Genomic DNA, 27,122 nt, shown 5'->3' on the forward strand with positions numbered 1-27,122 from the left:
AGGTTAATGGATTCGTTTATGTGGGCGGGCTTAGTCGTAAGAATCTTTAACCTAATTTACTAATTCTTACTCTAATAAGTTGTGTAGAGCGCTTGAAAAAGGGTTATGTATGAGAGAGATCAAAACAAGGAGAGTTGAGAGAACTCCACTATGTTCTAAATAGTATGTTAAAATAATAACTACATAAATTTATACATTTAAAATTTTATATTTAACTGTAGATATAAATGTTGAATTGGAGTAGATATCCCACTCTGAAACTTTTGTATTTATGATTTTTTGTCATTTTAACGGATATTGACAAAACAAGAAGAGTTGAGAGAACTCCACTATGTTCCAAATAGTATTTACTTTACTTCGAAGATTTTTTTTTTTTTTTTTTTGGCTCAACTTCAACTTTTCATTAACCAAAGGAGTAGTACATGATCTTAACCACAAAGGATTCAACCACACTTACAAACAAAGTAATCTAGTATCACCCAGGAACACATAGATGGATCCTACGCTACCCGATCGAGACTTTGTTGTAATTCTACCCAATGAGTACAAGCATTCCCCACGACTCGGAAAACACTGTCTCTTAGACCCCTAAATTCGACCACACGAATGAACAACGGGAAGTCCGAAGATAAACTGAAACTAATCAAAGTTTAACATTTAGAAACCAAGCATTAGTCGCAAAAAGATATGCGTTCCGGACTCGGACCAATTCTTCAACACCGAAATGGTGCAACCTTGATTAGATTCAGCATCACTGGACTTGACCGTCTCACTCCTTAGCCGGAAAGACGGCACAGAGCCGTACTGATAAAATCGGACCTGACAACCAACAAACACAACCGGAACAGCATACCCTAGCTTCAAATGGCGTGAGACCTTACCACCGGACAATCTGCAGTGACGCCGGTGCTGGGATGTAGGGCCTCACCGTGTGCGACCCGTGAAGCGTCCTCCACCGGTTGACTACTCCGACGGCGTTAAACTTCACCACACGTTACTTCGAAGATTTATAGATATCCAAATCGAATCAAAACAAAATTAACGGATAAATTGCCAAACTTTATTCTCAATAAAGATGAAGAGCACAATTAGTAATTTCACATTTTCCTAGACAGATGTCTATCAGATAGATGGACATGGGCCTTGGTCCAACAAATGTCTATCACATAGATCTACTGGCTTCTGGCAATATCAATGAGGAGGATCCTCTTGCTTATGACTGCCTCACTAGTGACTTTTTATTTTTAACAAGTAAATCAAGGCTAGTGGTTGTTACCATTACAACATGATATCGAGAATTCAAATTTTGAGAATTGAATTGAATACATTCTAATAAGGGCTAATTGGCTGAGTAGCTACAAAAAAAAATAAAGTCAAGGGAATGGACAAGATTTTGACGTAATACATTCGTTCGCTTTTTGCCTTCTTTTCTGCCGGTTATGTCCTTATACATAAGAAGTTACCGGTTCCAACTCATGGAAAAAACAACGTGGTGATTTTGTGTCCCTTAATAACAATGACACACTTTATAAAGCGCGTGGGTAAACCATATTCAAAAGTAAAGGAAGGAAAACATGGAGAGAGACGAGTTGATGAAAAGCTTAAGTGTGAAAAAAACAACGGTGTTTAACGAAGAATGCAAGAATGTAGTTCCATACTATATATTTTAGATAGAATTCAAATATATGGGAGACGTTTCCATTCGACATGACTAACGTAGAATAGAACCCTGTTTGTAATTTAGTAATATAATCACGAACAAAGACAGTGGAGTGGGCGGTTGGGGAGAGGCAATGATGTATTTACTGCAATAAATTTACAATTGTGGTTTACAACTCTTCTGTTTTTAAGAGTAGGAGAAAGCCACAAGAATGTAGTTCCATACTATATATTTTAGATAGAATAATATAAGTACAAATATATGGGAGACGTTTCCATGTATATCTTACATACATATGACGAATGTTCTGTTCCATATCACCTAAGTAGTATAGGATTATAAATCCACTTATAATCCCTAAATACTAAACATATCCCAACCACAATTCCTAGATACTAAACATTATCTCAATCTCACCCAACCCCTAAATACTAAACCCTAAAATTTAATCAGTAAACCCTAAAAACAAATATAAACAATAAACTCAAATATAAACCCAAAATCCAGATAGAATGGAACAAAATAAATAACATAGTACATATTGGTGAAATTATGAAATGTCTATGATTGCATAAAAAAGTTAACGTCGACAATAACCATACTTCCCCACCTTCTAAATACTAAACCCTAAACTCTAATCACTAAACCTTACCCAAATATAAACCCTAAACCTAAATATAAATCATAAACCCAAATAACATGGAATAAAATAAATAACATAGTACCTATTGGTGAGATTATGAAATATATATGATTGCAAGGAAGAAGTTCATGCCGACCCAAAACCATACTCCCTCACTTTCTAAATACTAAACTCTAAACTTAAATCACTAAACCCTAATCCAAATATAAACCATAAACCTAAATATAAATCATAAACCCAAATAGCATGAAATAAAATAAATAACATAGTACCTATTGGTGAGATTATGAAATATATATGATTGTAAGGAAGAAGTTCATGCCGACCCAAAACCATACTCCTTCACTTTCTAAATACTAAACCCTAAACTTAAATCACTAAACCCTAATCCAAAGATAAACCCTAAACCCAAATATCAAAATTTAAAAAGTACATAAAATTGTGTAGTATTAAATTATATTATGTAATATTAAAGAAACATCATATGAATACCATTCGACTCAACATCACATTGTATTATGTTTTATCTGATGTCATAATAAATTTTATTCCATTTATGTTTAATATACTATTTCTCTTTACAAAATCATATACACATCAATATAAAATATGGAAAGGTCAATACATTCAATATTGTTTGTCATTCACAACAATAAAAAATAAGTATATCTGACGACATCAGTGAAGATAGTACATGCAACCGCATCGGAGAAAATAATTTTGTTGTTGATTCACTAGATAGAAGAGAAGAACATACAGTCATAGAATTATGAGAAGAGGGACAATTGCGGCAGAAACGAATACAATAGTTTCGATTGTATAGATGGAGGTGATCGCCACTGAACAAGTCATGTCACTCGCCACACAAGTCTTCAAAACTCTATTATTCACCACAATCCTTCACCATCAACAGAGACAATTTCATCAACAATTTCATACATCACAGAACATCACATATTAAATTATGATGATTAATTATGTGGTGATGTCAACACACATTATTTTTAAACTGAAAACCACTTCTATAACATATACTATACTATTAACATAATAATTACTATACTATGCGGGTAGACATATGTACTACTCCATTTATATACAACACAGTCACCCACCAAAATATAGTTTATATATTATGGAAATAGACATCTATACTACTTTATTTACTTTTATATAGTATATTTTATTTACAAATTCACACAAACAAAGTATTAGAGGTTGACATAGCTATCTTCATCAGGTCTATTTCCATGTATATACACAGTTAACTATATTGTCATGCAAATGGAGTACAAGCACCATGTATATAAACAGAAAATCCCAAACTTCTGGTTTCTTTACTTTACAATATCAGATTCCGACATGTAATATGTAATGAATGAAAATTCAGAAAATTTAAGAGCAGTAAAACAACTTACATAATAGGCAATGTGAATTTGTGTTACCGCCGTTACGGTGCCGTCTTACTCACGCCTTTTGTCACCTACCGAGCCTTCGATAATGGTCTTCTTCTCCACAAACTCACCAAAAATGTAATCGGTGGCGTCTTAATCGCTCAAATATGAAGATGAATCTATTGACCTTTCCATATTTTACCATTTGCTTTGTTAATTGTGTGAGAGTAACTAAAGGCCACGTCTTTCTTTTAGAATCACTAGTTAATAATTTAGATTATAATTTTTTTGCAGGTTTTACCGGTTAAATGAAAGGGTAGGATGGCAATATTATAGAAAAGACACATTGTGTATCGTTATATTAGGGAAATTGACTACTTCATGAATTATCCTTTTTTTCTTGGTTATACAGGCATATTTCCCTTCTAATAATTCTTATTAAAGTTTTAAAATAATTTTTTATTTATTTTGACAGCTTTTAAATTGACATGTAGTCGTTATCCGTAGAAAGGAAAGAATGTATGGACTTGATTCACTGAAGAAATATCTAGCATCTCTGCTACCGCTCCTATTTTGTTTTCTTTTAGAGGTTCTGCCAGCGGTTATCCAAAGACAATTATCAAAGATCAAGCTCGCGTGATTCAGAAATAAAATAGTCAGATTCATGCATAGGTACGTGTCGTTCTCGGTTATCTGGCTGAAAAAAAATCCAAATTTGGCGAGCATTCTTCAGATCAGCACCGTGCCTCCTAGGATTCAAGCCAAAGACGACAGATCCGAAGACGTTTAGATTCTTTTTAACACTAGTACCTTAATGTTAATTATAATTTATTTGTGTTGAATTTCAGATTTAATGTTAATTATAATTTATTTGTTTTTAATAATTTTAATCTATATATTTAATTTTGTAAAGAAAATTTTGTTTTATGAAATTGCGATGGAGACTTCTTGTTTCTTCGCAAATTCCTAGCAAATTTACTAGAAAATTACGAGGGTGTATTTTGGATCCATCGCAAATACTTTGTAAATTAGTTAGGGAATTGCAAGGGTAAATTCATTTTTTTGGACAAAGCAAGGGTAAATTCTCTGTTGCAAATTTACTAAAAAATTATGAAGGTATACTCTGATTCCTTCACGAATTCTAAGCAAATGTGCTAAAGATTGCGGAGGGAATAGCAACCAAAAAAAAAAAACAATTTGCTAGTAAAGATTTGCGAGGAAAAACCGTCATTATCAAATACCTCGCAAATGTCCATTTGCAACTTTTTAGAGTTTTTCTCTTGCAAATCGGGTTATTTCTTGTAGTGAAAGATATGATTCCTCTCCACTATTTTCTTGATATCCAACCATACTTTCAGAGCGATGATCTGTTCGTATGCCAAGAGAATCATATATCAGACTTACGTATCATAGTGGGAATAGCTGATTGTGCTTTAATGCTTACCCATCTTCCTTTGCAACTAGGTAAAGTGCATTGTCAGGAAGAGTTGTTTTCAAAATCAACATAGTTTTGGAGTTTTGTTGGAAAGCTTCAGTACACCCGACATACAATATGCGGTGAACTATGTCTGCTAGAAGATGCATTCTCCTAAATCAATGACTTCTCCAATCTAAAGTGCATTTAACACTATTTTAAAGATGCACATTGACTGGGAATAAACCTTGCATATAATACTAATTTCACTACTCACGATTATAGTGACTGATTGAGCTTGTTACCGAGAGACACAGAGGTGTACCAGGGTTTCTACACTTTTCTTAGCTCAAATTTAATCTCCTGGTCTGCTATACGCAATCTCACAATTTCACACTCTTCCACTGAAGCAGAATATTGTACTTTGTCCGATAGGGCTGTAAAATTGAAGTTTCTACACTTTTCTTAGCTCAAATTTAATCTCCTGGTCTGCTATACGCAATCTCACAATTTCACACTCTTTCACTGAAGCAGAATATTGTACTTTGTCCGATAGGGCTGTAAAATTGAAGTTGATTGCTACTATTATTTGATAAATGGGGTTCTCGTTACTAGTCATACATGGAGTATACAGTGATAAAATATATGTGGTTTACTTAACAAAGAATCCAATTCAACACAATCAGACCGAAACATTTGTATACGGATTTTCACTATGTTCATGTACAGAGTTGTACTTGGTGCCTAAGTGGTTCATCAAATTCCAGGTGCTGAACAACTTGATGGCACTTTCACAAATTCCTTAACGCAGCAACCATTTTTTGCTTCTCGTAGACTTGGGTTGTATGTTCTACCTGCCACAAAGGGGGTTTGTAAACAGTAGTGAAGCAAAGACACAAGGTAAGAAGGATGCTTTCTTCAAGCCCAAATACAAAAGAAAGAAGATATGGGCAACCGACAAAAGATCGACACCAGTATGTCGTTCTAGCTCCTAAACAGCAACAAAGCTGTGACAAAAGCAGGTTTATGTACGACAATTATAGCGCACGCAATCTAACTTCATAATATACTTGATTCATTAAAGGAGGGTATGATCACGTGGTTCTAATCCTGTTTTTTTAATCTTTTAGCATGTATTCACATATTTTATGTAAAATATTTACAAACCCGTTCTGTTACCAAACGAAAAGAAAATTAGAAAGCCGTTTATCTTCTTGACTCTTATTTAAACTCTTTCTTGAAATTTTATGTTTTACTAACAAAATTTAACTGGGAGCTGGAAATTTTTATGATTTGCAAAAATGCCCAAACAATCCTTCAACTCAGGTCATAATAAGTTGGCCGGTTTAACGTGGCCACGTATAATAATAAAAAACATCATATGTAAACAACAGACCAAAATAAATGATCAATCATAAGTTTGATTAGCTCGACTCAAAGACCGGTTGTGATAGTATAGTACTAGTCTAAAACTAATGGCCACATTGTTAAAGTTATAGATAGTCTTATATGTTATGTTTATGTTGTTCATTATATACATTTAAGTATTTAAGAAAAACTAATGTGCCTAGGTTTGAAAATAATTAATCAGGCTATTCAGAAATGAAACTTAAGTGATGTAATAAGAATTTGTGGGGAGTTCTTTTCTACTTCGTAGCAGAAAGAAGAAAGAATATTTTAGAAGAATGATGTAATAATTTGCCTACCAACACTAATTATATAAACAAAGAAGATTTGTTTTTGGCAAAAAAGGAAAAGATTTGTATTGGCACTCGTGTGCAAGATGATGATGATATATGAACCCCACCATTCTCAACCTCAAGCTTTTCACTTCTACTCTACATCTCTCATTTTCTAAAATATTCATATCGCTCTCTATCTTCTAGACTTTTCAATCCATTCACTAGACTGGAATGTCGTATATGGAAAGGACAATGTATCCTCTCTTTCAACCAATTGAGTTGAGGTAAGGAAATGTATTAAAAGCGTCTCACTCGTTAGGTATATAAGGTTTAAGAGCAATTAATAAAGTAATCAAAGGAAAGGGTACGTAATCTATTTTACAATTCATAAAAATGGGTTTTCGTCAAAGTAAAAAAGGCAGCTTAAGGTGGATTGGTCTTTAGTGTTTAACAGCCAAACCAGATTTGCTGTCACTAGCGATTAGGATGCATTATATTTGCTTAATTAGTTTGTATATATATCCAATCTTACGTTTTGTACTAGACATTCTTTTTGTAAAAAAATGTAGTTGAATGTGTGTTGTGGTTTGTCAACTTCGTTTGTTTCCAAATTATTTGAAAGATACCCTGGTACAGACAAAGGATTTAAACTGTAAGAAAACTTCAGAACTATTGAGTTTCCCTACAATTTTCATATGTTACAAGCTTGGATATACGAAAATGTTTCATGAAGTATTCATGAATTCCTTATCCCGGCACTTGATTATTTTTAAAGTGTTTTGTCTCTTTAACACTCATTTGCATCAAATTTGATATATTATTTGACCACACCTTTTACCGAAATGATTAGAAAATCCACTGACATACACAAAATCAAAAATTTATAAAACGAATATAATTTGATAATTTCAGTACATCTTCGATCATCTTTACCCACCAAAATTTTCGTGTGCCATAGATAATCTACTAAAGCAACGAAATGGACATGTATCACTCTTTTTTTTTTTGGTCAAATGGACATGTATCACTTAAAAGACACAAAACCGACATAACGCTAGGTCGGTGAGATAAATTATTTTTATCCTAAAGATTAGCCTGATTATGACTATACCCTCATAATATATTATAATTATTACGTTTAATCTTGTGATTTTACTATGTTACCTAATGTTCTTTCCAGACAAAGTTTATTCTTCTGAGAGCATTATTGTTTATGTTGTTTCTTTATACGTTTATTCTCTATTATCTAACTCGAAAACAACCGTTCTGAAAGGCTCGTTTCTTGCTTTCCAGTAACTTAAAGAAGGTTATTCACTTGATGATGACGAAACAAAAGTCGGATAAAAAGTTTATCATTTCAAACCTTCCCATAATTATGGATAATCTATAAAACAAAACGGTATTTTCGTCCGTCCATGTTGGAATCATTCCAATTTTTATACTGTTACACATGTCTAAGACCAAATATTCAACTTAAGTAAGAAACCAAAACTTTGATGGTTTGGTAGTAGTGTGAAGGTTCACTTATGTCATGGTTACAGATCTTCTTTTCTACAGAATGTTATTTTTGAAATTAGAATTTCTAAAGAGTGATTGATGCCCTAGAAGAGATTACAGAGCTAAAATACGGAGCTTCCATTATTAACAAAAGAAACTTAAGTTTGCAGTACAAACTCAACCATAGAAGGTTGGATGGATGGTATAAAAGAGAAATACGAAATGTCAGCATAGTTAGAAACGATACAAAATAGTAGTAAAAGTTGGTGATGTGCTAAAAATGGTGATATACCTTCCAGTGCCACCAGATGGTTACATGACATGGTATACGATGTACCAAGGCAGTAAAACATTACTAATCAAAGCAAACGATATTAATTCGAAATTCTAGGTTGGGAATTTAAATTACAAACAGTTATTTTCGTACGAGAAACCGTTATCTCTATCTGGATTTATACTAACACACTTTTATAAGTGCGATTAACTCGATCAACCTATACTTAATATTCCTGATGAGAACGTTCTTTTGATGGATGATTAAAGGGAAAATGAAATACAATAAACTATATAATTACTGATGTAGGAATGATACTGATGTCTTTACAAAATAAAACAAAAAAATATAATGTATGTGCTGAATTTATTCTTCAACTTGATAACATTTCTATTAAAAAGGGCAGTGGCAACTAGGCCTGGGCATTCGGGTCGTCGGGTCGGATTCGGATCGGGTCCTTTCGGGTCCGGGTTTTTCGGGTCTAAAAGAGTTTAGGACCCGATAGGGTAATTTCAAATTTTCGGTTCCGGGTCGGTTCGGGTCGTGCCGGGTCCGGGTCGGATCGGGTCTTAGATAGTTAGACCCATTCGGGTAATTAGAATTTATCGGTTCGGATTCGGTTCGGTTTCGGGTCGGGTTCGGTTCGGGTTCGATCTAAAAAAAACCTAAAAATACAAAAAAATATCTGAAAATATTTATATATCCGAAAATATTCAAAATTTTATTCAAAATTTGTGTGTTTTATTATATTAAAATGTGTATATATACTAAACTATGCGAAATACAACAACAATTCGTTGTCTCCTAGTGGTTGACCCCCATATTCTCTAGACAAATAACCCATCTTCGATTCCCCTTGATGCATTTTATTTAATTTACATTATTAATTCGGATATTCATCGGGTTTCGGGTTCGGGTCGGGTCGGGTCCAAGACCCGCGGGTCCTCTACAACAAGACCCGATAGGGTAATTTGATCGGGTCGATTCCTACCCGAACCAGGTTTTTTCGGTTCGGTTTCGGGTCGGGTCTTCGGGTCCGGGTAAAATGCCCAGGCCTAGTGGCAACACAAGGTTGAGAAAACGAAATGTGAGGATCATGTGTACCTTCAACATAAACAAATGTATGATTTGTTAGAGCTCTGGTCTCTAGAGGGACTAAAGAATTTGTCCACGCTTCAAATCAAGGGGCGTAGTATAGAAAATGTGAAGTTTGATAAGACGTAATAACAATATGTTCAAATTTGGCTACACGCTACTGAATGGTTGTGTGCCCGAGAGAATAGCATGCTTTTGCAAACGAGCTCTCTACGTAAATTAAATATCTGAAGATATATATATATATATATATATATATATTTTTTTTTTAATATCTGAAGAGTTAGTTCGACGGATTCATCTCAATAACGTTAAAGCAGATTTCTCTGCTCGAGATACCCAACAAATACAGATTTCTTTCCTTTGGTATATTTTTTAGCAAGCTCTATAAACAACATTTTTGAATCAATGATAAAATGCTTTTGTTGTATAATAAGATGAGTCAAAAGTGTTTTTTTTTTCATTTAAGAGTAGACTATGTTTTCATGTCGACTACATTAGTCACATGAGTTTGATCTAAGGAAAAATGAGTTACATGAGAACTATTTTGTCATTCTGTACATATGACCTTCTATCGAAACATTCGGATCTGACAATTTCTTGAGACGAGTTAGATAAGATTTTGTTGTCTGGATATATGGTCCAACCATTTGGTCCACTATATGGATAGCATGATCAAAGTTTTGTTTATTTTATTTGATTTAAAACACTATTACTATCTATGAGGTCACCATAATATGTGCGTTCCCCTATCGTTCATGCAATCATGCGTTTCATCTTTTTAATAAGTTCAGTTTTTTTTTATGGTGGGCTATTAATATGGTTGGTTAACAATAACAAGTGCCTGCTATTTTTTATTGGAGAAATTGAACAAAAAAACAATATAGTTGTCATTATAGTATAAAACCATTTTTATCCATTTTCTCTCTCTTTTACCCTTTTATTTCTGAATATTAATGAAATAAATAGTTTTATAAATTCAAAAAAATATTAAAAATATAAACAATTAATAAAACACCTATATACATAAACATATATTTTTTTGGTTGAAAAACTTGATAAATAAAAACTTAAAATTACGTTATACTAAAAGTAGAATTCGTCTTCTACAGAAAATGGGTAAGTAGAAAACGAATTCCAGAATAAACAAGTCCATCTATTTTTTTTAGAAAAAACAATCTACTTATGATTAAAATTCTAAATATGAGGAATGCAAATTCTACTAATTGTAAAGATTTTTACTTTTATCTTGAATACAGTTTCTACTTTTATGAAGTATTCTGAAATTTTGGGTATGCGAAATCTAAACTTAACACAAACGTCTACAAGAAGTAGAAATTGTATTCATGATTTTTATTATGATTCTACACGGTGTAGAAGGTGTCTTCTACGGATAAAAAAAACTGGTTTTCCGAAAATTAAGGAAGTTTCAGTTAAAAATATATTATAATTTCCTAAAACATATTCTGGTCGATTTTTTTTGTCAAAATATAAAAAAAAAATGATTTTGGTTTTTCTTTTTCATCAATCTATGATTTCTCCATAGTTTGTCATTTGATTTTTACAAACTCTTGTTCTATGACTAAGGAACAAATTTTTGGTAGTTTCATGCATCGTGTGAAACTACTTAATTTTCTTGGTTGCTGCTAGTGGTTCGAGCATGTCTTATACTTTGTTCTTTTTTTTTTGAAATCTCATTTGCCAATGTCATAATAGCTTCAGGATACAGATTAGCTATCATAAAAGAAAGCTAGAAAAGAAAGAAGAAGAATATCATTAATCTGCAAGATTATTACAAATAACGTAGTACCCACGACAAAGTTGGAAACTGCAAACCAACTAGAGATAGAGATGCAACGGCATCTCTAACGTTCATTCTGCTTAACCTGAACGGTCGATGCCTAAGTCTGGATAAGTGTCATCACCAATAGAAACGTAGAGCCGATGGTGGCTGTCCATGTCTATGGGTTACCAAAATACACACGCTTGAGGATGGCATTTGACCTATTCATCATGTTTCTATAGTACTTGTTGACTTCACCCGCTATATCATAATAGTAAGAACCAGGATCTACGATGACTGTCACGAGCTTGTTCACCATCTGCGCAACTTTAGCGGGTTGCCAAATCCAACTTTTTAGTATTCCTTTCAAACCAGAAACCACCACAAATCATTCAATGCACACGTTTTATATGTACTAGGTTGTGGTTATATAATTTTCTATTAAAATTCAGCATACATATATGACATATTTGATAGTTCTATTCTTAAAAGTGCAAAATTTGATCTTGAAAAGTAGCTAGAAATGTTGTCTATTAATAATGTTGCGTTGATGATTTCTTTTGGCTTTAAGTTAGTATTTAAAACACACCCTTCATGTAAGTTCAATATTTGCACACAATTTAGAGGCAATTAGAATTGGACATTTTGAATATAACTAAAGTTTTTGTTACTGTATACTATGAACTTTTGTTTTTAGATAATATTCATGAATTACCTCAAAACATGCTCATTACTAAAAAAATCTGGTTCTAATGTTTACTCTTGTAGACTGCATCACGTGCCTTGTCCAAACCTTAATATTACACTTATAAATTTCAATATTTAATAGCAAAGCACCTTAGTTTTACTATTTTGTTCTCTTTATTTATATGGTTAGGGCTGGGCAAATAAACCGACCCCGAAAATCCAAACCGAACCAGATCCGATATAAATGAATCCAAACCCGACATAAATACCGAATGGATCTTGGTTTTTTGGTACTTTTGGTTATGGGTATTATCCAAACCGAATCCGGACCTAAATGGATATCCGATAGAACCCAAAATATTTAAAATCACAAAAAGAACTTCTACCAAATATGATCTTAATTCTTAATATGTATCCAAAATACTTTAAGATATTATTGAACTTCTAAAATAATTATCTATTACATGAAAGTTGATGGTGGAATGTGGCGGCTGAAGCATGAAGCTTTTAGATTTTGGTTTTGTTTTCATTGAATAATGTTTCTCATTTCATGAGAACTTAGTTTTTGTTTTATGATTTCATTTATCTGGTTTTCTTTCTATCATTAACTATGTTTATCTTTCGCATGATTTTAAATGATTACGTTTGATGTTTTTTTCTTATTTTTGAATCGATTTTACTTATGTTTTGGCTATTAAAATATGTACAAATCATGTATTTTAAATCCAAATAACCGATTTCATTTATGTTTTAGTTACAAAATAGGTACAAATCAGGTATTTTTAAACCGAAGAACCGATTGAGACCCGAACCCGAAAGTACAATGGTTTATACCGGTTCTTTGAAGATTTACTAACCCCGAACCGAACCCGATAAAAACCGAACCGGTCCCGAACCGAATTTTTATATTACCTGAATGGGACTGATTTTGATAAACCCGAAAACTAAAACCCGAATGGATAAAACCAAAATCCGATTGGGACCCCAAATGCCCATGCCTATATATGGTGTTAAAAGCTGTAGACTGTTGGAAAAAAAGTAAATAACTCAAGCATATAAAACCTGTTGTTCATAATGGGTAAAATATATAAGCCTTTTTCAAAAAAGAAAAAAAGGTTGATAAATATATCGTTCATATAAATGAGATTTGGGCCTTTTCTGATGGGCTACATTTGTTAAGAATTATAATACATGGAAGAGTAAAAAAGTAGCTGACGTGTAAGTTTGGTTGGATGAGAATATTTGTGTCTATGTGGCATAGTTTAGGAGCTTTTAAATTAGTACCTTTTATATAGTAGAGATACTGATATAAAATAAAGAGAAATGAGTTACCTTTCTCGAGAAGCAAGTCAACGTCTTTATCAGTGTCAATGAGATAATCTAAAAATAAGGCGTAGCTACAGACGTGGGTGTGTTTAGGGTAATGGCACTGCTCAAGAGCTATTATGTTTCTCTGTTTTATCTCACGGCTGTCCTGCAAAGAAGAAAGAGATAGTTTAGACATAACACAAAATCATATAGGATCTGAACAAATCAATCGTAGAAATATCAAAATCGAAAACAAAAAAAACTAAAGAAAAACTGGAAGGAAACAGTTTCGAGTTTTACCTTGCTTCTAGGGATGTTGGAGAAAGAGAGAGATGAGAAAGGGACAGACGAAGAGGTTACACCGGAAGGGAAGGGAAGCTCGATTTCACCGGCGAAGACACATAATCGTGTCTTGTTCCTCTCGACAGAGAGAAAGAGAGGCGTAGAAACCAACTGTAATTAGGTTAGGGGATATTTTTGGTCCGTGTCTTGTGTTCTTTTTTTTTTAATTATTTTTACATTTTTTTTCCTTTCTAAAACATTATTTCCCTCATTTTTTATCTCTTTTCATTAAACTTTTTTAAAATAATTTTAATTTGTGTTTAATTCGATTAAGGTAAGATTAGTTTTGGGATTATGAAAAATATTATACTATAGAAATAACTTAGTGATGGTTTTATACTATAGAGATAATTATGTTGTTTTTTGTTCCGTTTTGACAATTTTCCCTTTTTTATTTACCGTGGAAGTTTTGGATCTTATGCCTTAATTTTCCACATACGCGGAGTTAGTATTTTAAAATTTCGTTTTAAAAATAGTACGTCATACTAAAATGGTTCGAATCCGGAACATAAAGGAATTAATCTCCTTCCAGGACCACGACCACTAAACTACCAATACTTTCGTAAATAGAACAAGTGCCATGCTATTACAAAAATCATTCGCTTATATCCATCATGCTTTTATTTGAACAACTAGGTGTTTTCCTCCACCATATGCAGTAAGTAACTTTTTAAACTTAACTTATATTTAAAAATAAATTTTATTAAATATTATAGATTTTACTATTTTCTTACTAATATTTAATATAGATTTGATATATATTAAATCAATTTGTATAAAACTAATAAAAATTATCTAAAATTGTATAATTATCAAAAATCTATCCTAAACAATATTTTTAAAATTTGTAGATATATAAGAAACTAATGATCTTACGATTAGATATTTAAATTTTAAAAAAATTGTAGAAATTTTTGAAAGCTTTAGTAATACAAATTGTATAATTATACAACATAATAATATTTCGAAATTTAAAATGTTATATATGAATATATTTATTTTATAGATAATGTATGAGCTATTACCATATTTTAAAAAAGTTTACCAAAAAGAAATATCAATATTAAATGTAATATATGAATTATTAACATATTCTAAAAGTTTGCCAAAATATAAATCAACATTAAATGAAATTATCCATGTCATATTTTTTTAAACCATGTCATCAATTTCAGTAGCCATGTCATATTTATTTTGTGAAGTTGATTGTAAAAATGACATATGACAAAATCACTTCACAAATATAGTCTAGGGGATAGTAAATATAAGTCGCTAATTAACATATAGCCATAATTTTTGGCAGAAAACAAATCTTCAGTTACGTTGTCGCATTTATAGCATATCTTGTAGTTAGCTGTTAGCGGAAGGTGGATAGTATGGGTCCGATTGGTAATGGCTATAGCTTTAAAATTTTTGCTGTAGAAAAAAATCTTTAGATTTTTTGTTGTGGCTTTAGATTTTATTGCTGTAGAATTTTATAGAAAGCACTACACAATTGTTTTGAATATTTGGCTCTGCAGAGCACTTGACATCTGTAGGTTTCTTCAAGAACTGTAATTTCAAAAAAAAAAATTAAAGCTTGATTGCTCTAAATTTAGTGCTGTAAAAATAAATAGGGCTGTGGACAGCAACTACCAATCACCCCCTATATATAGATATAATGTCGTTAGAGTTTTTTTATAGAAAGGCTTATATAGACGAGTGGTTTTGGATAGCAAATCTAGAACAGATATCTATCTAATCCCCCACTTGTGAAGATTTGAGAATCATTCTTATTAAAAGCATATTTACTTAGTTCGTAAACTATATGACCCAAGTACTTTTTATCAGGATATAGATGTATATAGTGGCATTAGCTGTACGTGTATAATTAACATAATTAAATGTTAAACTGTATGCTTATATTTTGTATACTAGTGAAACTCTTAATCATCATATATACAAAAATCGATAGGGGCCCAAAAAGCTTTATGATATCATTGATTCTTTTGCTAGAAATTTTGGTTAACTTTTTCTCAAAAAAAAGAAGAACTTTGGCTAACTGTACTATATATTTGGGTGGCGGCTTCCTTAAAAAGTTAATACCTAGTTAGCATTTTATATAAAGTAATCTCCCACTCTAGCCTCATTAGATAGTTGTTAGGTGGAAGTCCATTTGGTTTAGTGATTTGACTAATGGTTCATTAATGCTTCTACATTCGAAGATCTGGGTTTCGAGTCTCAGAAAAAATGAAATTATGTAGATTAATGGAAAAACTTATAAGAGATTTCTGCAGTATAGCAAAAAGAATACCTTCAAGCGTGGATCCTATAGGAATGTTCAGGTGATACAGTCAAACGTAAATTCTCATAAGACAGATAGATTTGTTTATTGTATAATCGTCTATAATAAAGTTGTTAGCAAATAAGTATATACATAGCCGTATGGTCTTATTGGATATTTGCTATATTTAACATCAAATTCTTCACTTGAGAATACTGTCGTCTTCAGTTCATGGGTTCAATTCATTTTTCTAAATAGTGACTCGATTACAATGATTGGAAGAGTTAGCTCAGACCAGGTTTATCTATCTGGTGAAGTACTTAAGGTTTGGGTTAGATATAATTGTTAAATTCAATAACTAATTCGATTTAAAAGATTTTTAACTTCTGTTGATGTACTTTCAGCATATGTTATTTCAATTCTTCGTGCATATCATTATGTTTTAACTTCTGTTGAAGTAACTTTATGGATGATTTTCAAAAAATGTATTTTCACAAATACTCATATAATTGACATAGACAATCATTAGATAAAAGATCATGTTTTAGAAAGAATATATTAAGTGTGAGAATGCCTTACACATTTTTCAAACACAAAACCTTTCAAACAGATGTTAAATGACTGCAGAATGATGGAGTTTCCATTTACTGGAAACATGCTCTCGTGAATCGGACAGAAGCGGTCCGGTGTCATTTAGATCGGGGAGTAGGAAATGAATATTGGCATGATAAATTTCCTCATTCTTCTATTAAGTACTTGCGTCTATGGAATCAGATCATCGTCAGGTTCTAGCAAATATTCTTCCCAAACCAATTAGAAAAAGGAAAAATTCAGGTTTGATAAACGATGTTTGGATAGCGAAGAAATTAGGCAAGTTATTCTCGAATGATGGAACTCAATGGACCTCCCGACTGATACAGATACTATGGAGCATATATCGAATTTCCAGGAGCTTTGAGTCAATGGAAGAGAGAAAATAACATAAATTCAAAAAACAAGTGGATGAACTTAAACAAAAAGTTAAAAATTGTATTCAAATGACTATTCCACCACTGAGAAGATGGGAGAAGCACGTAAATAACTATATGAGGCTCTTAATGCTGAGGAAGTATTCTGAAGACAAAAGAGTAAAGTCCTTTGGCTGCGGGAATGGGATATAAACTCGGAGTTTTTTCATGCGTTGACAAAAAAAAAGCCAAGAATAGGATCACACGCCTTCTATATTTAAATTAATCTAATGTAATTTTATGATTTTTTGGACTTTTTTTTTGAAACTATTAGAACAAGTATGGCTGAGCTCCGCGTATGTATTTACTATTTTCCAATGTATTTGCTCTTTAGTTTGATCCGCTAAAGTAATTTATTTATTGTTTGTATTTGAATCGTTTGAAATAAGTATTTTTTTTAACACTAATATATTTGAATAGAAAATGTAAGGTTCGTACATAGCCAAAAGCCAACAAAAACAAATTCAAAGAAACAAAAGTTGCAGAAAGATCAAGATACCAATAGGCATTTGTGTAACAGAAGAATTCCAGCGAGTCAAAGACAATACCTCATTAATATAGAGTGAGGATCCATTGAGGGTTAGCTATTGTGGCATTCAGTGGGTCCATTGCACACAATAAAGGACTGATAGCGTTCTTTCTTTGTCACGCATGTGGCAATTCAAGCTGCCACCTGAGTTCAGCTCCAAGAAACATAACCACAGTAACATTGCGAACAAGCTCGAACTACTCAATAATCAAACCGAAAAGAGGGCAGAAACATGAGGAACAAACCAAATATGCAGCCAACTCTATTCCACAAGTTTCAAGCGAAACAAACCCGAAACAAACCCGAGAAGAAGGCGGAGGCGCGGAGCAGAACCAGAATGACACCAACCCGACCAACAAACATTCTTTCCTGCAGACAAGAGCAGAAGGGAAGCCCTAGCTCTAGACGATGAAATAGATAAGAGCACAACAATTTAAATTTACAAACAGATATTTCCAAAATATAGACTAAAAGTTTTTAGTCGATATTTAATAATTTTTAGTGTATGTTAACTATTTTATAAATTATTTAAATATCTTAAACTTTTATTAAATATTTTAAATGTTTAATCATATTTAAAAAATAATTTTATACTTTAAATAGTTAGAATAAGTAACACTCATATACCAATATTTTTTTACTATACTTATATACTTAAATTCGATTATTACCTTTAATATATAATGTAATTAAAATAAAATATTCTCATGCATAGCATGGACAATAACATTTATATATTCTCCGTGATATACACAATTTAATTTCAAATAATTCTATAAATAAATATATTAATAAAAATAAAAATAAATATACATATATAATTTTTAGTCAATATTATATGTTTGTAACGTTTTAAGCAAGCACATAGATTACAAATATTTTTAGAATATTTCTGTGACCAAATATACACGTTTTATGAAGTTAGAATATTTTAAATATTTTTAGAATATATTCTTAACTGAAATTTCCAAATTTTTTTCAAAAATCGGGTTTTTTATTCGTAGAAGACACTTTCTACACTGCGTAGAAGGAAGACAAAAATTTCATAAGCAGATTTTACCTCATTTAGTCGTCAGAGTAATGTCTAGATTTCAGATTTCGCGACTTGTAAAATACGTAATAAAAGTAGAAGCTGCATCGACAAAAAAATAGCTATATTTACAATTAGTTGAATTCATATTTCCCCTATTTAGAATTTTAAGTAAAAGTAGATTGTTCGTTCTAAAAAAAGTAGACAAACTTATTTAATATAAACTTCACTTTCTACTAACCCATTTTCCGTATAACATGAATTCTTTTTTTAGTAAAACTTAATTTTAAAATTTAATTTATTTAGTTTTCAACCAAAAAAATATCAGTTTGTGTATACAGGTGTTTTTATCAATTGTTTCTATTTTTTACAATTTTTTGATCCATAAAAATATTTATTTTATTAATTTTTAGAATTGGAAAAGGTAAAAAAAAGAGAAAAAGTAGACAAAATAGTTTTTATATCAAAAGGGATAATCATACTGAATTTTTGTTCTGATTTGGCAATTCTCCCTAAATTATTTTAGATAGAATGACTAATCTTTATAAAATTATTAATGAGTTTTCCTATGATCCGTCTTTATTTAACAGTTTTTGTTACTAAAAATATGTAACTTTTCTTTAACAGTTACGTAGTTTTCACTTGACAGTTTTAATCCATATTTGACGATATTTTTGACAAAGGAGATTCTTTTTCTCTATGGAATATCAAATTTATTGATGGAGGAAACGTTGACATTAAAAGGTAATAGGTTGAAGGATTTATTCGTTATAAAGATAATTGAAAGATTTTCTTATGATCAATCTTTATTTGAAACTAGATTCTTTGTCCGCGCTACGCGCAGAAAATGCTTTTAATTAAATATATTAATTTTAAGGTAGAGATCTATTTGTGAAAAAGGTGGAAATCTCTTAAAATATTGAAAATGTATTTGCTAGTTTTAATTAAAATTTGATTGGATGCCTATAACTTTTTCTAGTTGGAGAGATAAAATCAGTGAATGAATTGATCAAGATAGATTTAGTGCACTTATTATATTCAAAGACATAGTACAATAATTTGATGGGATACGAATAAAGAAACAGAAAGAGGTTGGAGAGCGTATTTTCCTCTATTGCTTTGATTTGTCCTGATGTTTTTGTTTTGTTGAATAGGCGAAGTTGCTCTTGAGTTCATTATTTGGTTGACTTGTTATTCGTCCATTGAGGTGCTTGATGTATTTGATTAAGCTGTCAGAGTAAAATCTTGTTGTTAGTGATGAAGCTTAGTTGTAGTTTTCCCGCAATAGTGAGTGTAATATTTGTATGAACAATAAATTAAATATAGATCGCTTATCTTTAGATAGTCTTATACTTGTGACGATAACAACTTGAAATTTCCGAGCTTGTGACGATAAAATTATTTATTTAAATGCTGTTCCTTCTTATTAGTGAGTTTTTATGTCAAATTTGTATTTTGTATATTTAATAACACTTTGTTGTGTTTTTATGGTTTTATTAAATGTGTTTGTAATTTTATTTTTATTGCTACGATCATGATTTTTTAGTGATAAATGATAATGTAATTTTAACATTATGTATTATGTTTTATCATATATTTTCTATTTAGATTTTCCAATCTTCATGCTGTCATTTATTTTAGAATCATTTTAGTTAGGTAATAAGTTTAAAAAACATGTAACTAAAACTGTGTATGTTGTAAATTTAGACTTTTTAGCGTAACTGGGCACTATAAATTATGAAAATTATAAATAAAAAAATTATGGAAATTATAATATGATTTTATCTTGCTAAATATTTCTGCTGTGTTTATTTTTTGTTTTATTTCGTATTTTTAAAATTTTATTGCCCTATTTTTAATTTGCAGAGAATTGCTATTTTCAATTTTTGTACCTCCATTCTATCTTTTTGTTATTATTTAAAGGATCTGATATTTTTTAGTAGTGTATATGCAAATGAACGAAACAATATAAATATATTTTAAATTTTAATAAATTTGCAGTTTATTTTAAATTATAATTTCACTATTTTTACTACAAATTTTACTATTTCTTCTTTTTTATAAATCATATATTTGTTACTACAATAAATAAATTTATAAAAAATATAAGTAAACTATATCACTTATTCCAAAATAAATTTCATAAGGAAGCAAATAAAAAACTTTTAAAAGTGTTGTATGAGTTAAATACGCTAAAATTTCTATGACTTTTTTTTTGTAACACCTCTATGAAACATATTACTATTTACTATATCATTTGTTAAACTATAAACATAAAAAAAAATATTGCAATCTAATTATAGTTAAAATATAGTTATGGATTAAAACTCAGTGTAAAAAGATAATTAAGATATTTTAAATAGATATGCACAACTTATTTAATTTTTATTATTAAATTTCATTTTTTTACAATTACTATCTTTTCGAAATACCAATCAGGTTATCAACATTGTTATTAAAAATAAAATTTTATATACTTTCTAACTTAATCTTTTATTTTATATTTCGGTTACAATATTAAGCACTAATGTATCAGTTTAAGGATTATGTGAATTTTGAGTATATCTTCAGTCCAACATTATGATCCAAAAACAGCATTTTCTTTCTTTTTTTATCTGCAGTAAAAACATTCTATTAATATCACAAATTAAAAAATATAAATTTTATTTTTTTATAACCTCTATGTTTATTATTACCATGCAGTCGAGAGCACATGCATGATCTTCAGAAGACGATTACTGATATATTGAGTATATCTTCAGTCCAAAAACATCATTTTCCTTTTTTTTATCTCCAATAAAAACATTCTACAATCTTGTATTAATATCACAAATTGAAAAATATAAATTTTATTTTTTATAACCTCTATGTTTATTATTACTATATGCAGTCAAGAGCACATGCATGATCTTCATGAAGAAGATTAGTGATATATTGTGATACATGGTAATGAAATTTAAAAGAATTGTCTAAAGGCCTAGTAGTTGGTAACTGATCTGCTACTTTGTTTGCCTCCCTCTTAGTCCATCAGAATGAAATTGCTTCAAACTTAGTCGACCACCATTTGATCTCCCTCGAGAACAGTATGCTTTGAAGAGTTTTTAAAGTTATCTTTGCTATAAACTCTACATCCATGTTCATCATCTTAACCTGTAATTCAAGAGTAAGAATAGAGAAATTAAAAGCAACACATTTGTGTAAAATGAAAATGACAAAACAGAGTAATGCAAAGCAAGACAATCTTGTGTTAGAGTTTTACCCTTTTGAAGTCATCTATGATTTTGATGGGAACCCATCCTTGTTCATCCATTAAGGAAATGAGGTACTGATCATTCTGAAGGTTTTCGTCACTGGAAAAAAGAATAAAAATACGGAAGGTGAGCACATAAAGGTAAGGTGATATTCTACCAACCAGCAAAGATGGACTCAAGGCATGGAAATACTCAGAGACATTCCATCAGAGGTGTCAGCTCAACATAGTATCAAAAGCACAAAATATATAGATGCAAACGCATAACTTGCCACAAGTAATATTCTATTTGTTTTATGACTCTATCCTTTAAGTCGAGTTGTTCAGGAGTCATACAGAGCTTGAGGACCCTGGTTACCAGGGTGCGGACCAAAGCGTGGAGGGTAGCCTCTTATAGCTCCAGGGGGTGGAACCGGGAAGTAGTACACAGGACCTATGTCAAATGAAGAAACAAAAAAAATACAGCAATTTAGTAATTATACTCTATCTTAACACCATGTATGCTCAACCTGTCCCTTGACAGAGAATCAACATCTTACCGGGAAAACCAGGACCTGGACCAACCATGAACCCAGGACCTTGCCCCATATACGGAGGTCTCACAAAGTCCCTAGGTCCAGCTCCATGCGGCATGTTTCTTGGGCCGTAACCCCTCTGATGCTGTCTAGGATATCCTTGAGGAGGAGGTGGTGGAAGAGGGGATGCTTGCACTGGCTTCTCGTTGCCAGACTCTGCAACAGGAGCTCCAGGAATTGGGTAAGGAGGATAAAGAGCATATGGAAAATCAGGACCAGTGGGATACGACATAGGTGGAAAAGGAGGTGGATGATAAGGTACATCGTGCATGGGGTAAGCAGGAGGAGGACCACTTTGGTTGCTCTTCTAGCCTGGCTTTTAATGACGTCCAAAAGTGAGAGCTCTTCATCAAGAAAAGATCCATCAGTGTTGCATTTGATCCACTCTCGAGGAGGCAGAATCCAGTGATGTTGTCACTGCACCTCAGCTGTTCTTCTCCTCTGTTAAGGCTCATCCCCTCCCATGCTCCCTGCTTGTTTCCAGTCCTTTGCATCAGATTTAGCATATTGGAGGAGAAATTTCCAATGAAGATTACTTTGTTAACAATATAAATGATTTCTAATTCGATAGTTAAAAAAAAAAAAAAGGCAAGAAAGCGAGTACCTTCCAGCGAAAACAATAATACTTTGGCGCTGATTCTTATTTTGGCAATTTTTAAGAGCAAGCTGAGCAATCTGGATCGCTGTTGTCAAATTAAACTCTCCAACATCGAGGGGTCAAAAGACAGTAAAATTGATGCCTCCTTCAAAACAACAACAATTACAAAAATTGCTTTTGAGTAGAGAGACATACTGTGCATACAGGCCAGAATCTTGCCAAGATCAGCAGAGGTAGGCGTAGTCAAGACTCTAACTCCTTACCTGCCATTGTCAAGATCCCCACACTGTTCTCCGGATTCGACTACAATCGCAAAATACAAAAATATCCCCTAAATCACAGATAAAAAGGACAATTTAAAAGCTCTAATGGAATAGAGTGTACCTGGGTTTTGGCACCGTAGAGAAGATTGACAGCTTCGGTTTGAGTCTGTAAGAGAATTGTACATCAATGATGATCTCTTTCATCGCTGGTTTCTTCTCGTCACTAATCGCTATCAAGTAGTTTCTCCTCACCCACCCGATCCATCCCGCGATGTACATGAAAAAAATTCCTGGTGTTTTAAACTCTCCCCAATGCCTCTGGTCTCCGGTCTCTGTTCACTATCAGGTGTGCTGGCCCGTCTGCACCGCACAGAAGCCCGTACTTGCCGTAGTTGTCGAACCTAACAACAAACATAAACATGAAACAAAGATAACTAATAACCATGACTAAACGTTTGAACTTGTTTCTATCAAAAGGAAAACTCATCTTTCAAGGTCACAATTACACTTGTTTTGGCACATAAAGATTTTAGATAAAAAAAGTATTTCAAAACCCAAAACTTATCATTCATGAATATCACCCAAATTTCATCTTACGGGATCAAATATTTGGTTTTGGCCAATTAAAACGAAAACTCCAATGAAAGAATACAGAGAGGAGAAGATATACCTTTTCTTTGAACTCAACTTCTTCCATGGCGAGTAGAATCTCTTCGTTTTGAGGCTGAGGCCACTGAATGGGTAGCAGATGCGACACTGGATGATGGATCTAATAAGGACTTTAAAAAAGCTAAAAAAGAATGAGAAAGAGAGGAGGCCAAAGGAAATCATCAAGATGGAATTAAAGTGAACGATTGATTATGTGTAACGAAGATTGGAAAAGAAGATGAAAGGAGACGATTGATTTTTTTTTTTTGATCAACAGGAGACGATTGATTCGATGATGATTTTAGAAGATTAGGGTATGTCAGGTTTTTAACATGGGCCGTATATTTTCTTAAGATTTGAAAGCCCAAACGCAGGATTTTTTAAAGAAATGGCCAAGTAGAGATGACATGGCATATTTAAATCTCTTGATTGGATGTTTTTTTTTGCAGACGTGGACATGCTCAATGTTCACTATATCTTGCTTTTAGTATAGGTTAGATTATTATTACTATATACCCAAAATATAATTATATTGATACTTCATCCGTATTACACAAGTAATAAACTTTTTAATCATTATTTCACAATACTAAGTATTTGATTTTTCAAAGCGAGAGTACGGGGTAAATAACAAGTATAATCTATATAACAAATAATCATGTCCAGCCCTACCAACAAGATATCGAGATTCTAGAAGCCTATTGGCATAAGCAAGTACACATCCTGCACTTTCAACTTAAGATAAGAACAACATTATTATAGTTTTTTTTAAGAACGACAACATTATTATAGTTAATATGTTTCATAGAATCGTGCAAACTTCATCTTTGAAGACAAACATATAATTAAAAAATGTCGAAAGTAATATTTAGTTAACTCAAAAGAAAACGATGATTTGATGAAAATACTTGCCAAGTTCACGCGGAAACGATGGATTCGAAATATTTATTTATTTTAGTTTTTTTTTTGTAACAGTTTATTTTAGTTTCTTGTACGACTCTAAATCATTGTTAACTTGTTATAACGTTTTAGCATAAGTTTTTCACAACTGTTCGAGTGATAATACAGAGTACTATTAAAAAGGTAATCCACATAAAAAAAAACACTATTCTCTTTTTAAAGCTGGATAATTATACTATTACCGTCGTCCTATATAATCTATTTGATTGTACTTATTGTTTTATAGTATAAAAACATTAATGAATTTTTAGTCAAACCATTAGACTAAGAATACTTCCACCAAATAAAAACACTATTCATTAAGACATTCATCCTAATTTAAATAAATTTAGTGATGTTTTACCTTGACATTCCAAAAGCGACTCTTAAGATTTCATTTTTTATAAAAATAACAAAAGTTAAATAAAAATATAGCTTTCTCCTGATAAGACATACAAAAAAACATTTATTATCTTAAAAGCATATCTTAGGAAAATCACATGCTTTGGAGTACAAAAGTCACAAATAATACAAAAACTCGTACGAAACACGGAGTTTAAATGATCTCCAACGACGAATTGTTTAATAGATGATTCAGTTAAATAATTAATAATGTCTGATTAAAAAACTGATTAGTGTATAATCATTCATCTAAGAAATCGTTTATTTTGTTTCAAAAAAAAGAAAAAAAAAAGAAATCGTTTATTTTTTTTGAGCAACAAGATTATCATTAATTGAAAGCGGTTAGTTGAGTGCATTAAGAGCCACCTCAACCACCCTCGAAGAAACATCGTTCAGGGCCAATTTGGCTAAACTATCCGCTTCTGAATTCCTCTCTCGAGGTATCCAGGCGAAGGTTACAAAATCAAATTTTGCGACAAAAGCTAAAATATCAGAAATCACTCCATGGAGCTCTGAAACAGAGTATCCAGAGGCGAGAGCTTTGATGAGTTGTGCCGAATCAGATTCGACTCTGATTGTCTGCAGTGTCATGCCGGAGCAAAGAGCCATCGCCTCGCGCATCGCCATGCCTTCTGCCAGTAGAGGTGAGGACACGAAGGAAATCCCCTTCTTGAATCTTTGAATCCCGTCCTGCGTGAAGATAGCCCAACCTAGACCCGCTGCATCCTGCTGGCGATCCCATGCCGCGTCAGTTCTTAGCACCACCGCGCTCGAGCTCTCCGTTGGGGCCTGAAGCCCCTTTACCCTTACATCAGACACTTCAGCCTTACTGGTGTTGACGCACCATTCTCGGGCTAACCTAATGGCCAAAGACAGAGTTTCTTCAGGGGACGTTGAGTGACCCTCAAAGACAAACTTGTTCCTTGCTTTCCATAGCAGCCATAAGATCCATAGAGCCAGCGAACCAGACGTAATTCCGGCGGGAGGGAGACATTGGGCATTACAAAGTGTGGACCAGCTCGATTCTAATTCTATGATTCCTCTAACATTTATTTCTGTCACAAAAGGAGCAAGAAGCCAGACCTGTTGTGCAAAACGACAATGGAATAAGAGATGAAGTATAGATTCTGAACACCCACATCGTTTACACGTTGGGTCAGCTGCAATGTGTCTCTCTATGAGTCTCTCTCCCACTGGGAGGGCACCTTTGAAAAGCTTCCACGCAAAGAGTTTAACTTTTGGCGCACACGGTAAGTTCCACACATCTTTTTTCCAGTTCACTGTCCCTGCAGCTTGACCACCCAAGGGGTTAAACTCGTTTTCCACTGCTGCATAATAACCTGATTTTGTTGTGTAGTCCCCGGATTTAGTGCCTAGCCACACCAACTTATCAGGAGCCCCCGTGATACTTGGCTTCAGCCGCAAGATATCCCTCTCAAACTCAGGTAGAATTCGCTGAATTTCCTCCCTGTCCCATTCCATGGTTTCAGTTATCAGTAGGTCCGCTACCCTTAGCTCGACCGTAGCTTCTCCTGCAGGTCCCATTGGTCTTTTCTGTTCTGATAGGGACAACCAAGCATCATCCCAAATGTTGATTGAGCGTCCATCTCCAACCACCCAGCCCAGTTTTTTCACCAGCAAGTCTCTGCCTCTGAGCACACTGCGCCAACCATGAGAGGTAGAGGAAGTCTCTCCTACAGTTAGGAAGTTATTCTCCAAGCAGTACTTTCCTGTCAGTACCCGACTCAGAAGGCTATCCGGATTTTGTACCAACCGCCAGCTTGTTTTGGCTAGAAGGGCAATGTTGAAATTTTGGAAGTCGCGAAAGCCTAGTCCCCC

General features: G+C 32.6%; 1 protein-coding gene and 1 long non-coding RNA gene across 2 annotated transcripts; one reads left to right on the plus strand and one right to left on the minus strand.

Moving 5' to 3' along the window:
* Positions 1-106: 106 nt before the first annotated feature.
* On the plus strand, positions 107-13,710 carry LOC117132165. Its single transcript, XR_004455688.1, has 2 exons — positions 107-11,854; positions 13,430-13,710. It is a non-coding gene; the product is annotated as an uncharacterized LOC117132165 (long non-coding RNA).
* Positions 13,711-21,635: 7,925 nt separating this feature from the next.
* LOC117126890 (la-related protein 1A-like) lies at positions 21,636-22,704 on the minus strand. Its single transcript, XM_033276129.1, has 4 exons — positions 22,398-22,704; positions 22,195-22,291; positions 21,868-21,958; positions 21,636-21,758 (listed from the first exon to the last, which is right to left on the minus strand). Exons 1-4 carry the CDS (start codon positions 22,702-22,704, stop codon positions 21,636-21,638), a joined length of 618 nt encoding a protein of 205 aa, XP_033132020.1.
* Between the last annotated feature and the right edge of the window lie 4,418 nt (positions 22,705-27,122).

Source organism: Brassica rapa, chromosome A01, assembly GCF_000309985.2.
Source record: "Brassica rapa cultivar Chiifu-401-42 chromosome A01, CAAS_Brap_v3.01, whole genome shotgun sequence".
Lineage (NCBI taxonomy): Eukaryota > Viridiplantae > Streptophyta > Magnoliopsida > Brassicales > Brassicaceae > Brassica > Brassica rapa.